We start from the raw sequence: 16,881 nt of genomic DNA, 5'->3' as shown, positions 1-16,881 counted from the left end.
CTGTTTTAATCTATTTTAAATTTTGTATTCCTGTGTTTTATCTTTTGGCTGTTCACCGCCCTGAGTCCTTCGGGAGAAGGGTGGTATAGAAATCTAATAAAATAAAATAAATAAAATAAAATAAATTCTAACCACTGCATCACCATGGGCTTAGCAATGTGCTCATCATTTCACATGGTCTTAGTTTCTCTACAGTCACAAGGCATGGTAATCCAGTAGTGCATCACAATCAGAAGTCAAATAAGAGCCCAGTATCTGAACTGGTTCACTTTATTTAATTTGATACCATCAGTCTTGAGTTGGTCTGCTCATCACATTCAAAATACTGACCCTCATTCCTAAATATATGAAGACATATTTACCATTAATGGTTCTATGCTGCTTTATATTTTACTCTCTATCATTGTCTTGTCAGTATAACTTTTATTGATTGAGTAAATTTATATGACTCTCATCTCATTGTTACTGAGATTCTAGGCAGCTTACAGAATAATAAAAAGTAAAAAAAAAAACACTTAAAATTATAAAGTTTAAGTAAGAAAGTAAAAATCAAGGTGATACAGAGGGACGGGAATCCTTTTTTCTATACCATCAGTCACCCCCAAAGTAGTGCACCCCAATCATGGCCCCAGGCCAACCAACAGAGCCAAGTTTTTACCTTCCTAAGTAAATCATGAATCTGGAGACCGACGTCACCCCCAATGGGAAAATATTTCATAGGACAGAGACCACAGGAGGAAAAGCTCTTCTCCTGGAACTTGTCAGCTGAAATTATTTGGCAGATGAGATCTAAAGTGGGCTTCTTCTGCTGGATTGAGTAGCATAGGGCAATCCCATTGGGATGAGTCAACTGCTTAGATACCTTGGATCCATGCTGTAAAGGGCTTTATAGGGAACATCCAACACCTTATATTGGACCTGAAAGCCACCTAACAATCAGTGCAGCTCATACAACATTGGTGTTACATGGGCCACCTGAGTGGCCTCAGAGACTGTCCACACTACTGCATTCTATACCTGTTATCATTTCCAAATACTCTTCAGGGGTAGCCCCATATAGAGCATGTTCCAATAATCCAACCAAGAGATGACCAGGGCATGAGTGACTGCACAGACTTCACGATCCAGGAAAAGGCACCACGTGAAGTTGCCCAAAGATTCTCCTAGCTATGGCTGCCACCTCCTGTTTTGAGCAGGAGTTGTGAGTCTAGGAGAACTGCCAGAAACCCAGAAACAAAAGTAACCACAGGAAAGCTACATAGAATTCATTGTAATTTTCATTTTCCATTTTGAACATCAGAGCAGGAATGATCCTGATTCTACCTACAATGAAGAGAACCTGGCTCAGTGTATTTTTGATTTTTTTTCTGCTGGAACAGAGACAACCTTTGCTACTTTGATGTGGGCACTGCTCCTCCTGACAAATCATCCTGACGTCCAAGGTGAGCAAAATCTGGGCTGTGGGAATAAGGGCCAGTCTCAGGTTCTAAAACACAGTGGAATTATGTGAAGGTGTTTGAAATATTAAGGTCTGTTGAGTAATGAACTGAATCTAGTCTTCATAGTAATTTTCCTAAGTGGATTCCTGAACCTATAATTATGAACTTGACACTTCCAGTTTGGCATCTCAGTGAGATGGTTGGGATAGCAGGGCTCCATGAATTCCCAGTCGATCCCTCCTTGTTGGGAGGCCCTAAGAGCTAAAGTCACCCTGGATGGGTGATGAAGAAAGGAGGGATCCCTTGCTGATTGTGGGAAAGTGGCGGCTCTTCCACTCGATCCAAGGCACCCTCCTGATCAATGAGGAAGAGAAACGGCCATTATGGCTGGACTAAAGCTGGGGCAACCAAAGAAATAGATCAGCTGGAGTAGTTTGTGAACAGTAGATTGGAACTGGCTGAGATGAGTTTCAAATCCTATATTAGAGATCTAACCCCAAATAAAAGAATTTTTGAAACAAAGATTCTCTAAAGTGCTTTTGACAAGTATTGGACCACCTTTTCATTAGGAATTTGTTCTTCCGCATACAGAGCTGCATAATACTCTCGGGCAATCTCCAATTTATCTTCCTGTTTATTGTTGAGGTGGCCTTCCGGGTCTTCCAATTGATGAATTATGCCTTTCTCTTTTTCTTTTTTTAACCTATAGGACAGCCACCTGCCCGGCTTGTTTGCATTTTCAAAATAATATTGTTTGGTTCGTTTCATTTTGTACGCCAATTCCTCTTGATCTATAACATTTAATTTGTGCCGTATAACCATCCAATTTTCTTTAACATCCTTATTATCTGGTTTATGTTGTAGTTCCCTCTCGGCTTTCCCTAATTCTTCTATCAGTGCCTTCTGCCTCTCTCTTCTTTCCTTATTCCTGTGTGCACTATACAATATTGCTAGTCCTCTTATATATGCTTTCATTGTATCCCATATGATACCTCGAGATGTTGCTTCCTTTTCATTTACTTCAAAAAATAGATTTAATTCTTTTTTTACTTTCTCAACATTTTGCTTGTCCTTTAGAAATTGATTATTTAATCTCCATCTTGTATTTCTTCTCTTGTGTGTACATTCCCATTTAACCTCTAACGGATTATGGTCTGCCCAAATGTTGGGCATGATTTCTGTTGACTTAATATCTAACCCTATATCTCTGCTTATCCACATCATATCAATCCTAGACCAAGATTTCTTAGGATTAGAATAATATGTATACTGCCTCTGATATGGGTGCAGAACCCGCCAAATATCCACTAGATTGAGTTCTTCTACCATATCAAAGAATGGTTTTGGTAAATTTTTTCTCTTTTTCTTTTTACCTTTGGTCCCCTTATAATCTCTATTTGAATCTATTACCCCATTAAAATCGCCAATTATGCAAATCTTGCTCTTATCCATCATGCTTAATCTCTCTCCTAATTTTTTATAAAAGTCTCCTAGGTTTTCATTCGGGGCATAAATTGCTGTTAATAAGATTGGACTGTTGCCTCTTTTAACTTCCACCATTAATACCCTTCCCTTCGGGTCTGCATATTTTAGTTCGGCTTTTATTCCCTTCTTGATGTACAATGCTACTCCCCTTTTCTTTTTATCAGCTAGGGATGCATAAAGATTCCCCAATTTCTTATATTCCAAATATTTTTGATTTTCCTTTTTAATATGGACCTCTTGAAGGCACACTATATCCATATTTTGTTTAGCTAATTTTGTAAAAAAAAATTTCCTCTTTTTGTTATCGTTTAGGCCATTTACGTTAACCGATATCAATTTCCAATCATCCATCTCTTAATTTTTGTATACTATCCTAATACTTCTTGGCACGTGTGACTCTTTGTGGACTTTGGTCTTTCTTTGTCTCCTTACTATCCTTATCTTCCTCCTCCTTTTCCTTCGATGTCCCTTCTTTCTCTCTTATCTGCTGGGTTGCTTCTTCTTTCGATGTTTCCGCCTCTAACTCCTCTTTACTACTTTGATCCTCTTCAGATGCTCGTAATTGATCCAGGAACTCTTGAGCTGCTACTAAGCTATCTATCTTAACTTTATTCCCTTGCCACGTGATCCACATGCCTTCTGGTAAGATCCACCTGAAGAGAATATTCCTTTTGTTTAATTGAGTAGCCAAAAACCTATAATCTCTCCTTATCTCCCTTACCCTCCTTGGGATTTGTTTCAATATGATCACCTCCTTTCCCTTATACATGATTGGCTCATCTCTTGCCATACTATAGAGGATATCCCTTACCTTCTTCCTTGCAAATCTTATATGCACCTCCCTTGGCAATTTATTTCTTCGTGCATAATTTGTCTGGACCCTATACGCCTCGTCAATTTCCTTTATAATGTCCAATTTATCTTGTTGCAACACCTCAGCAATTAATTCTGCCATCACCTGGCACAGATCTTCTTCCTTATCTTCCGCAATGTTTTGGAAACGGAGGTAGAAGGAGGCTCGATCCATTTCCAATTGGGTAATTGAGTCTGCCAATTCCCTGTTCTGTTCCATCAGTTTTTGGTCAACCGTATCTAATTTTTTTTCCTGTTGTTCCATTTTAACTTCCATCTTTTTAATCTTCTGTGTATTAGTTTGTATCGATTCCTGTATGCCAATCATTTTTTGATCTAATGCCCTAATATCTGTCTTCAGTTCAGTATGGTTACTAGACATTTTTTCTTGTAACATAATCATCGTGTCCTGTATTGCTGTCAATGTTGATTGCATTGCTTGCATTGTGGGTAGCATTCCTGATTTCTCCATTTTAGAGAAACCTTCAGTCAATTTCTGCGTAGCAGGTGATGTCGTTGTGATCGTGGGATTTGAGGATGTTTTCTTTCCTGTTTTTGTCACCGTGGATGAGAAGCTCATCATCTCTTTTAATACCTCTTTCTGTTTTCTTGTTATATTTTCAATGTTTTTCCAAATTGTCATCCACCAATATTTAACTGCCTCTATCAAATGAATTTATATTATATCGTTCCCTTCCGTTCCACTATTCAATATTGTTTAGTAATACAACGAATCAATAATTCAAATTTTTATCTGTTGCACAAACCTATCTTGTAATAAATCACTTATTAATCAATTAATAGTTAAACTAATTTGAACTAAGATAACCCTCTCACCTGCTACCACTACTTAAGCAAATTATCTTTACCTACTCTTATTTAACACTTAAGCACTGATGACTTTCTAATATATCTTAAGCAATCTAAGTACACATATAGATAATTAATTATGCAATCTCAATATTCAATATTTTAAGTTATAAAAAGCTAATCAAAATTAAGAATCAATAATTGAAAGAAGAAAGGAGGAGAAGAAAGGGAAAAATCCAATTATAGAATATAAAAGATTATAGCGTATATAAATTCCTTAATAAAAAAATCTAAAAAGTACTTAATAAATTTTAAATAAGTTCACAATTAATTTAGATTATCTAAAATGGAATATGTAATATATATAATATTAATATAGATATATACTTGTAGATGTGTTTTTCTTCTAAGAAAATTGATACTTGTAGATATATAAATTTTCTAATGTTTTTTTTTCTTTGTTGTTGTTATTGCCCAACTCGTTGATTGATTAATTGCTCAATAACTTCTCTCAGTCATAAGAGAGCAAAGGGGAAAAGCAACCAAAAATATAAAAAATTCTTTTACAATGATGCAGCAGGCACGCTTTGCTGTATGATCTGCTTCGCGTTGCTCTTAAGTTCAATCACTCTCCATTTGCATTGTCATTCAGATTTCATCAGCCATGTTATCTTCCCCAAGTGCTCCTTCTCAGTCTCTCAGCTCAAGACAGTCTTATTATTAGTCCTGACAGCTACCACACTTCCAAAATCCAGTTCCTTTGTTCAATTAGTCTATTCCACACTCTTAACTTTCCAGAGTTTGTTTGCTCAAAACAAAGTATCAATCCAATCCACTGAAGGCTCCGTCTCCCTTTCTAAAAGTGTCCTCAGTCTCACCAGCACGTCTGCGATTTCATCTCCCACCAATCTCCTCCAACCTCACAATCGCCGCCAATTCCTTCCAGGATCCTTCTTATCCGACGCAGCCAGCACAATCCAATTGAACTCACTCCGAGCGTGTTTAAGGGAGAGTAGTACGAATGATCATAGGCACCAACTTCACCGAAATCTTCTTGCTTCCTGTCTTTTGTTGGCTATCACAGCTTCAAGTCTGCCATTTAAAGCAGACGTGCCGCGTTAGTTTGACAGCAGTAGTCAGTCCAGCAGAGAGTGCTTGCGCCTCACCGCTCTGCCTGCTGACACCCCGCTATCGTCCGCAGAGCTCTCCGAGCTCCCACGCCCCGAAGGGACCCCAAAACGCAACAAAAAAGTGGTGCTGCAAGCAGCGATCGCTGTCACAGCGCCATATCGCTGGGATTCACCAACCGGAAGTCCTTCCAAAAATTGGGGAAGAGGATAAAGAAATACTTAATAAAGAAATAACGATGACAGAATTAAGGATGGTAATATCAAAACTTAAAAAGAACAAATCCCCAGGCCCAGATGGACTTCCAGGGGAATTTTATAAAAATTCGGATTTGGGAGAAATTTTGTTACCAAAGTTGTTAGAAATTTATAATGAGGCCCTAACAGAATCCAAAATTCCAGAATCATGGAGAGAGGCGTATATTACTCTCCTCCAAAAAGAAGGAGAAGACCCAAAATTAATTAAAAATTACAGACCGATATCCCTCCTGAATACGGACTACAAAATCTATATGGGTATTTTAGCAGGAAGGCTAAAAATAATTTTGAATAAAATAATACACAGTGACCAAAATGGATTCCTCCCTGGGAGGCAAATCAGGAACAATACAAGGATGATAATAGACATATTGGAATACTATGAGGAACACCCGAACAAAGAAATGGCATTGGTCTTTGTCGACGCCCAAAAGGCATTCGACAATCTTAATTGGCAATTTATGAAACAACAAATTATCCAAATGGAATTCGGATCAAATTTTGTCAATACGATATCCACAATCTATCAAAAACAAAAGGCTAACATATTACTGAATGGAGAATTAACTAAGGCTTTTCAAATTAGAAAAGGGGTCCGACAAGGGTGCCCTCTATCCCCACTTCTATTTATCTTAGCGCTAGAAGTATTCTTGAGAAAGATTAGGAACAATAATGAAATAAAGGGTCTGACAATCAGAAAAGAGATATATAAGACACAGGCATTTGCAGATGATGTGGTATTAATCATGGAAGAACCATTAGAATCAGGCACTAAAATTTTGGAAGAATTGGGCAATTACGGGGAGGTAGCAGGCCTTAAATTAAATAAATCCAAAACTAAATTATTAACAAAAAATATGACGGAGGTGAGGAAAAAAGTACTGGAAGAATCAATGGAGATCCAAACCGCCAAGAAGGTAAAATACCTGGGGGTCTGGATTTCATCAAGGTGCTCAGCCCTCAGAGAGGATAACTATTTACCATTGATTAGAAATATTAAACAGGATCTGGAAAAGTGGGGAAGACTACAGATATCATTATTAGGCAGAATCGCGGCAATAAAAATGAGCATATTACCCAAGTTATTGTATCTATTCCGAACGGCCCCTGTTAAATTAGATAAAAAATTCTTTCTGGAGCTCAATAGCATCATCAGGAAATTTATTTGGGAGGGAAAGAAACCAAGGATAGCAAGTAGGAATTTACAGGACAAGAAGGAAAGAGGGGGTTTCGGATTACCTAAATGGGAGTTATATCAAAAAGCTGCAAACCTAGTATGGCTGAAAGAATGGGCAACCCTGAGAAATAAAAGACTGTTAACCTTAGAAGGGTATGATCTCCAGAAGGGTTGGCATGCATATCTCTGGGATACTGGGAAGAAGATAAAAACTTACTTCCATAGACATAAAATAAGGGAGATCTTGATACAACTATGGGGAGAGATGAGACAGAAGCACTATAAGAAAATTCCGAGATGGCTTTCCACCATGGAGGCTATAATATATCCAAATGTATTAGAAATGGGTAAAACGGTCAGATACAATGAATTATTAGATGGGGGAGGGAACCTTAAAACAAGGGAAGAATTGATGGAACAAGGTATTTCTATAGACTGGTGGCCATATAACCAAATTAAATCCAGATATAAAAAAGATAAGGAGGAATTTGGCATTGAAATGAGCATAAATGGATTCGACAAGATATGGATGGGTACGGACGACAAAATTCTAGCCAAATTATATAATTACTTATTGGAGTACGATATGGCAGAGGAAGTAGTTAAAGAACCGATGTTAGCATGGGCCAAAAATATAGGACAGAATATAAATCTGAACGAATGGGACTCAATATGGAATAATAATCTTAAAATGACAAAGGCGACGGCTTATAAGGAAAACCAATACAATCTGTTTTATAGATGGCACATGGCCCCAGCTAGGATAGCGAAGATCTACCCCAATTCGAGCCCTAAATGTTGGAAATGTGACCATCAGCAGGGTACTTTTTATCATTGCTGGTGGACATGTAATCAGGCACAAAAATTCTGGAGGATGATATGGGTGTGGATTAGAGAAATAATAAAAGAAAATTTTGATTTCGACCCAAAAGCTTTTCTCCTGGGAATTTTGAAAACTGAATATGCAAAAAAGAAAAAGTATTTAATTATACATATTCTGACAGCCGCTAGAATTTCCTTTGCCCAGTATTGGAAAGAAAAACAAATACCACCTCAAGAACATGTTATTGGAAAAATATTGGAGTGCGCCGAAATGAACAAATTGACTTCAGAAATTAATGACAGAGAAGATTCAGAATTTTATAGCGTGTGGGACATGTGGTACGAATGGATGGGGGAAAGAAATGAAGGTAACAGAGATTAAATATTAACTAATTAACAAAATCTATATGAATAGTATTATATTTAGTCTTAGAGAGTTGAGCACTATTATCTTTAAGTGTATTGAAATTAAATCTAGCTTCAAGAAACAATATCAACAAAAGACAAGCAATAATGCATGTAGATGTATATATGTATATAATTGCACCAATGAACCGAAAATGTACCGATTGTATCACTATATGTTATAATAAAAATCAAATTAAAAAAAAAAAAGATTCTCTAAAGTGCTGAGAAAGTGGTGAGCTAACACATAGAGATAGATTACAGATCCGAAAGAGGAATGAAATTTTAGTGGGAGACTATGAAGCTTTAAAATATAGAACGACCGGACTGGAGTTTGCAGTATTGTGAAAAGTGATTTTAATTTGCTGATAACATTGTTTGACTATTGGAAGAAATTGTATAAAGAAAAATGGACTTTTTGATCATTTGGTAATCAGCTGTTATACCTTCCACTTTGTTATAAAGCTGCAACTTTGGACTGGGGCACCATCTACTGGTGAAAGAAAAGATACCATACTACACTATTACATGGTTGGAAAAGACCTTGACAGAATTGATAAGAAGGGAAATAGAGTGAAAAGCAAACAACACTTGGAACATTGCTTTTCTTTTTCATCTTTTGTTTTATATCTATTTGCTTTTTGGCTGGCTGGGAGTAACTGGTGAACCTTTTGAAGAATTTCAAAGAAGTGTGGATTATAAATAATAGGAATTGCCCCTGAAACTGGACATCTGACTACGTGGCTCAATGAGACGGGAGAAATCTGGAGGGCCATTCTGGATTATAAATGCTGTTTGATAGAACATCTTACAAGGTGAAAGAAGAAAAGTTAAACAAGACATACAACGTTGGATAATTTAGAGGGACCAATTGGCAGATCTTGAGGATTCTAATATATTGTGGATTTTAAGGAACAGTTCCGGGACTGAGCAAATTACTTTAATATTGGCTTTTTGGGTGATGGATAATTGGGACATTGGGACTGTGGTGGACTACTGAGTAACTTTTAGCCCATTAAAATGAAATATTACAACAGGGAAAAACAAATGCATCACAAAAAGAAATACTATTGATGCTTCAAGGTATTCAGGAAGCAATGATAAGGAACCATAGGGAGATGAAGAGACTGATGCATGATACAGATGTGAAACTAGGAGACATTCAGCAAATGACAATGAAAAATGAACAAGACATCCAGGAAATAGAGGTGAGAGGAAAAAATAGAGGAGACAAATCAACAAATGACACAAGCAGAAAAAAAGATGAGGAAGAGATAGTAAAAATTCTTGAAACGGAATAGGAAGATTACGCTTTAAGAGGGCAAAATAAAGAAGAGGACAAAGAGGATTCTTTGATATCCTCACTTGAGGATATTGAGTGAGGAAAACTGGAAATCCATACAAATCTTAAACAATTGAGCAAATTTTAAATGTAGAAATCTACCAAAGTTTTCAGATTCATTTTTTTTCCCCAGCCTATATTGTGTATAGGAGACCAAATTAGGATATGATATTGAACATACCTGCGCTTTGATAAAAAATGATCCAGATTATTTTCAAAACAATTATTGCATTTTAAAAAATTTAACCAGATTTCCAAACTGGCTGAAATTAAAATCTGGAGATTGACTTGTCTGAGGAGAGTCATTGGAATCTTTGAATTAAATCACCAAATTATCTCAATGTTGTGCCTAGTTTAGACTGGATCTAGTCATATCCCAGAAATTTTAAATCTGCACTCCTTCATGATCCTCAAAAGAATGATGGAGTTACACTTAATGCTCTGAAGGCTAGTCTAAAATCTAAAGTATGACTAAGAATTAAAACTCTGAAATAAATAAGTCAAAAACAATATTGAAAACTAAGTTTGTAGCAAGATCCAATCTTGGTTGGTCACCAGGAATAGGAAAACCAGGAACAATGGTTTGGTCTTCTCAACTTTCGGACTCATGCTAGAGCCCATCCTCAGGGAACTTCTCTCTACCCGAATGGGTTGTCTACATTCCAGTAGAGAGAAGATCCCTGAGGATGGCCTCCAACACAAGTCCAAAATCTCAGAAGATTAAACCTCTGGTCCTGGTGACCGACCCAGATTGGATCCTGCAACATTATCCTGGGACGCTTATATTTGCCTTCATTCACTAAGTTTATATTTCCATCATTTTTTCCTAGAGAAAGTGCAGAAGGAGCTTTTCTACATCCTAAAGTATAGGTAGTCCTCCACATATAACCATTTATTTAGTGACCATTCAAAGTTACAACGGCACTGAAAACAGTGACATGACCGTTTTTCAAATGACTGTTGTAGCATCCCCATGGTCACATTCAGGCACTTAGCAACTGGCTCATATTTCTGATGGTTGCAGTGTCTTGGGGTCATGTGGTCACCTTCTGCGAGCTTCCAACAGGCAAAGTCAATGGAGAATCCAGATTCACTGAACTACCGTGTTACTAACTTAACAAATGCAATGATTCACTGAACAACTGTGGATTATACTTTATGAGCTGCCATTGTGCCCCCGTGGACAAAGGGCCACTGAAACTACAGTTCAGGCCTTGTTATATTATTCCCTCCAGTCTATAAGGATTCTGCACTCCTTTTTTAACTCCTTACCTGGTAATACATTCTGGGAAATTCTCATCTCTGTTATGTCCAGGTGATACTATTGGATCAGTATGACACCGTTTCTTTGAATGTGGTTAAATTATTCTATAAAAAGGTAAAATTAGGCAGAATTGTCCATCTATTGATCACCTCACCAGAAGCCGTAATGTAATATTATGTCTTGTTCTGTTTAATTGTTTTAAAAGTTTTAATTTTTAACTCTGGTCTGTGACCATAATAAAGGATTGATCGATACTTCTGAGGCAGTGGTGAAATGCAGCCAGCGCTATCTGTCTCGTGCGAGACGGTAGTGCCGGCAGCGGGTGGTTTGGCGAACCAGTAGCGACTGCGGTGGGAGGCTCCGCCCTCCCATACCGGGACGTCATCACCTCCCGGTTTTGAGCCTCTGGACATACGTAGAAAGCTTTGCACATGTGCAGACGACGGCACGTGCACATTAGCGAGCCGGTAGGAAAGGTAAGTATGTTTTACCCCTGTTCTGAGGATTAAAATTGGGAAATGAATAAATAAATGAACAAAGGGGAAAAAAAACACTCAATAGTGCCTTGATAAGAGCCTTGATAGTACAGGGGTTTAGTGCACCCTGTAATTAACACAGCTGCCTGCAATTTCTGCTGGTTCGAATCTCTCCAAGGCTCAAGGTTGACTCAGCCTTCCATCCTTTCTAAGGTAGGTGAAATGAGGACCCAGTTTGTGGGGGCAATAAGCTGACTTTGTATAAAACATACAAAAGAATGAAGGCTATTGCTTAACGCATTGTAAGCCGCCCTGAGTCTCCGGAGAAGGGCGGCATATAAATCAAATTAAAAAAAAAAAATAGTGAACATGAAGTTTCTGTTTTCATTATTATTATTTTTTTCTAGAGAAAGTCCAGAAAGAGATTGAAGATGCATTTGGTTTCTCGGGCTCAATTTCCTACCAGGGTCGGAAGAAGCTGCCCTACACCAATGCTGTGATTCATGAAATGCAGCGTTTAAAATATGTCTTGCTACTTGGAGTTCCCAGGCAAAGCAAAAAGGACGTGACGATGAGGGGATATCACATTCCAAAGGTGGGAAACATGTTCAGGATGCATTGCAGTAGCCCAACATAGAAGGAAAAAGAGAATAGGACACTTGGACAGGGGACTGCCTGTCATGAAAAATTAAATAAGCAAGAATAGCAAACATTTCTGAAGGATGAATTATGGGTTTAAATCCAACCATCTCTCAGATTTTATAGTTAGAATCTTAGATGTTTTATTTTAATCCTAGGAAGATGATAAGAGTTTAGGAGCAGAACTCACAACACTGTCAAATAATTTACTAAGACTGTATTACTATTCTTCTTCTCTTCCTTACTAGTATCTATCTCTTCCCACTTATTATTATAACCAGGTTCCTTGTATCTTTCAATTATATTGTTTTTTATTCGTTCCTACTATGATGTGATAGCTTATTAGTAACCTTGACTATCACTAAGTGTTGTATCTTTTTATTCTTGATGAATGTATTTTATTCTCCTTATGTATACTGAGGGCATATGCACCTAAGACAAATTCCTTGTGTGTCCAGTCACACTTGGCCAATAAAGAATTCTATTCTATTCTATTCTATTCTATTCTATTCTATTCTATTCTATTCTATTCTATTCTATTCTATTCTATTCTATTCTATTCTATTCTATTCTATTCTATTCTACCCTACCCTACCCTACCCTACCCTACCCTACCCTACCCTACCCTACCCTACCCTACCCTACTCTACTCTATTCTATTCTATTCTATTCTATTCTATTCTATTCTATTCTATTCTATTCTATTCTATTCTATTCTATTCTATTCTATTCTAACTTGAGATCAGAACTGTATTCATGTATAGCCATGTTTCTTTGTCCCCCACTTCAAGAGACAAGGTGACTTTAGGTAAAAGAAAGGAAGCTAAGCTGTTGAGCAGCCACTGCTCTCAGAAACTGCTCTGAGAAACGAACAAACATGGATCCGTGAAGGCAAGCGATGACTAAATAAAAGCCATGGTGGTGCAGTGGTTAGAATGCAATACTGCAGGCTACTTCTGCTGACTGCTGGCTGCCTGCAATTTGGCAGTTCGAATCTCACCAGGCTCAAGGTTGACTCAGCCTTCCATCCTTCTGAGATGGGTAACTCTGCTGACTCTGTAAACTGCTTAGAGAGGACTGTAAAGCACCGTGAAGCAATATATAAGTCTAAGTGCTATTGCTATTGCTATGAACAGGGGTTGTATCAATATTGTTTGAACTTCTTTGCCTCTTTCCTTTATGAAACTGTTCTATTTAATTATCTCTCTCTTTTTTTAAACAGGGGACCTTTATCCTCCCAGACCTGCGCTCTGTTCTTCTTGATCCTGAGCAATGGGAGACACCTGAAAAATTCAACCCAAATCATTTTTTAGATAAGGATGGGAAGTTCATTGAACGGGAAGAGTTTCTGCCCTTCGGAATAGGTAAATCCTTGAGCCCAAAGCAGCTCATTTCTTATTTCATTTAGTTTTATATTAAATTTATATTCCATGCATCTCATTAGCATGTGATTCTGGGCATCTTACAATTTACAGATTCCCACTACCACATCACCTGAATTATTCTGCGATCATCATGCTCTGAATAGGAAATCAAGGAATCTTGGGGAAGATCCATGGCAAACGTGACATCCTGAACCATTCCTGAACTGACAAGATGAGCACAAATATTTAAGTCTCTGGCCAAAAAAAAAAAAAAAAAAGTCAAATGCAGTCCAATTACTCTGAGGAGGGCAGGGGGAAAGGCTGTTATGCCAAGTATTATTCTCACATTCGTCCAGATGGCCAGATGTAGCAAGCAAAGAATAAGAAGAATAGGTGTGTGATCAGTGAAAAGGGAATTCCTATAGATTATGTCCATACCTCCTCCCCCAGAGGTAGTATACAGCAGGTTCCGACCAGTTCTGGAGAACCAGTAGCGGAAATTTTGAGTAGTTCAGAGAACTGGTAAATGCCACCTCTGACTGGCTCTGCCCCATCTATTCTCTACCTCCCGAGTCCCAGCTGATCGGGAGGAAATGGGGATTTTGCAGTAACCTTCCCCTGGAATGGGGAGGGAATGGAGGTTTTACAGTATCCTTCCCCTGCCACGCCCACCAAGCCACGCCCACCAAGCTAAGCCATGCCACGCCATGCCCACCAAGCCACACCACGCTCACAGAACCAGTAGTAAAAATGTTTGAATCTCACCACTGCTCCTCCTTCTACTCCAGCTGTAGCCTGATGCACCATAAAAGAAGTTGCTGGAGAGAAGGTGAGAAAGTGACTTCCCTCTTATAGGCCAATCTCTGGAAAAATATGCCAGATCAGTTTTTTCATGGATGCATAGCTTTGCCTTTGAAATGGTACACCATCTACTGTGTTTCCCCGAAAATAAGACCCTGTCTTATATTTTTTTGAACCCTGAAATAAGCGCTTAGCCTTCTTGCCATGCGCTTAAAAGCCCAATTGGGCTTATTATCAAGGGATGTCTTTGTCAGGTTTCGATGCTATCTCAAAATAAATGAATTTCCAAACTGCCGATCTTTGAGGAAATTTTCTCTTTATTGAGCACAGCCATCCGATCCTGGCTCTTTCGTGGTCAGTACTGACCTTTACCCCCCAATCCCTCCCTTTCCGATCCCCAATTCTCTGCTTCTCATTGGCTATCTTCCAAGCCACTTTCCTCATCTCTACTTCATCAGATCACAGGAATGTCTCCCCCCCTCTCCCATCTCCGAGGAGACAGAATCTTCAAAGGGATTGAGTAGGCAAAAGTTCAAGCTTCTCCTCTCTTTATATATGTCAGTGCTGGGACGCTGACATCCTTATTTTGGGGAAAACAGGGTAGTAGGACCTGAGTTAAAGTCACCCCTCTGATAGGTGTCAACAGAGTTAAATGGGAGAAAACATCACTAAGAATGGAATCTGCTGGAAGATACTAGGATTCAGCATGGAAATCTATTTTGGCTGTTACCAAATGTTTCAGATTTCCTTGCTGATGGCGTACACTCTGGATTATTATCTGCTTCATCCATGCTTTCTTTCCCCTACAGGTCTACGTGCCTGTGCAGGAGAGCAGCTGGCCAGAATTGAGGTCTTTATCTTTCTGACTAGCCTGTTGAGGGCCTTCAGCTTCCAGTTGCCTGAAGGAGTGAAAGAACTCAATGAAGAACCTGTTGCAAAGATGTCAATGCATCCACACCCTTACAAATTGTGTGCTATTCCCACACTGGCTTAAACTTTTAAAAACACCATAAAAAGCATAAAACTGTTTCCTATATGCCTCTTTGCTTAATTTATTTTTTCTTTCTTTCATTTATTGTACATTAAATCTTTTTCAGCTTATTGCTGGGTTCACAAACTTACCTAACCATGTCAACCAGGAGGTCACGTCTGAATGATATGCTAAGTAAGTTTGTTACATTTTTCCATGACCATCATTTCCTGGAGCACAATAAAAAGGCTGGTGCCAAAAATCTCTAAAAGACAGCTGGAGTATCACCACCTCCATCTCCAAGGCTATCAAGGAACAGCATTTTTGTCATCAGAAGCGGAATGTTCCAAATACCATTCAAGGATTTTGTGGGCCCATTGCAGCTGATTGTGGTGAACAGCTCCCTACCGAGTCTTTTGGGACTGGACTGGTTCTCATCCCTGGGTCTGGGAGTTAGTGGCATCAACTCCATCAGTGACTCTGATATTGAGACTTTGACCCAGGAATTTACTGATGTCTTTGAAGGAGACCTGGGCAAGTATATGGGCACACCAATATCTTTTAACCTTGACCCCCAGGTTGCTCCGATCCGAATGAAGCCAAAAAGAGTACCCTTTGGATTATGCTCAAGGGTAGATGAGCAACTAGACAAGCTTATAACTCAAGGAATATTGGAACCAGTCGACCATGCAAAATGGGAACTCCAATCATGACCCCTGTAAAGCTGGATGGCTCTGTCCACATCTGTGCAGACTATAAATGTACTTTAAATAAAGCGCTGCAGCAAAACGCATATCTGGTGCCAGTAGTGCAACATCTACTGCACTCTCTGGGTGAGGGGAAGGTCTTCGCTAAACTGGACCTTGTCCAAGCCTATCAACAATTACCAGTAGATGATGCCACAGTTGAAGCACAGACAATTGTAACACATTGGAGAGCCTTTAGATGTTTTTGGCTGCTGTTTGGAGTAAGTGTGGCACTAGGACTTTTCCAGAGCCTATAGGAGTGCCTATTGCAAGGCATTCCAGGCATCGTTCCTTATTTTGATGATGTTTTAGTATCAGCAGCCAACGATGCAGAGCTCCTCGACAGTCTGCAAGCAGTATTCAATCAGTTCCAGGAAATGGGTCTTAAAGTGAAGAAGGAAAAATGCAAAATTGCTGTTCCACAGGTAGAGTTTCTTGGCTACCTTATTGATGCCTCAGGGTTACACCCTATAAAGGCAAAGGTCCAAGCCATCCAGGAAGCTCCTAGACCCAAGAACAAGACAGAATTCCAGACAGTCTTGTGGCTCCTAAATATTTACAGCATCTTCTTGCCACACAAAGCTTCCATAGTTGTGCCTCTCCATCAACTGCTAGACAAAAAGACCTCTTGGTCCTGGGGCTGAAAGAAAGCTGCAGCATTCTCAGCTGTCAAGGACCTATTATCCTCTAACAGTGTCCTGCTGCAGTACAACAAGAACCTTCCCTTAGTTCTCACCTGTGATGCCTCCCCATTCAGCATAAGAGCAGTCTTAAGCCACCGATTCCCGAATAGAAAAGAGGCTCCAATCGTGTTCTTTTCATGAACTCTGTCATCAGCTGAAAGAAAGTACAGCCAGCTGGACAAGGAAGCTTTGGCTGCGGTCGCAGGAGTCAAACACTTCCA

General features: G+C 38.9%; 1 protein-coding gene across 2 annotated transcripts in view; it reads left to right on the top strand.

The window, feature by feature from the left end:
• The window catches only part of LOC117679764 (cytochrome P450 2J2-like), a 31,006-nt gene extending 15,751 nt beyond the window's left edge, over positions 1-15,255 (top strand). Inside the window, exons 6-9 of one of the 2 annotated variants that reach the window (XM_087872429.1) lie at positions 1,293-1,442; positions 11,865-12,052; positions 13,319-13,460; positions 15,071-15,255. In XM_087872429.1, coding sequence (XP_087728555.1) covers positions 1,293-1,442; positions 11,865-12,052; positions 13,319-13,460; positions 15,071-15,255 — 665 coding nt within the window. The remainder of the gene's footprint in view (positions 1-1,292; positions 1,443-11,864; positions 12,053-13,318; positions 13,461-15,070) is intronic. The other variant, XM_034441977.2, reaches the window with a different exon arrangement.
• Positions 15,256-16,881: the final 1,626 nt, after the last annotated feature.

Source organism: Pantherophis guttatus, chromosome 6 (assembly GCF_059756535.1).
Source record: "Pantherophis guttatus breed Tessera chromosome 6, ASM5975653v1, whole genome shotgun sequence".
In the NCBI taxonomy this organism is placed as follows: Eukaryota; Metazoa; Chordata; class Lepidosauria; order Squamata; family Colubridae; genus Pantherophis; species Pantherophis guttatus.
Note: the sequence above shows the minus strand (reverse complement) of the source record. Positions and strands in the feature narration are given on the sequence as shown.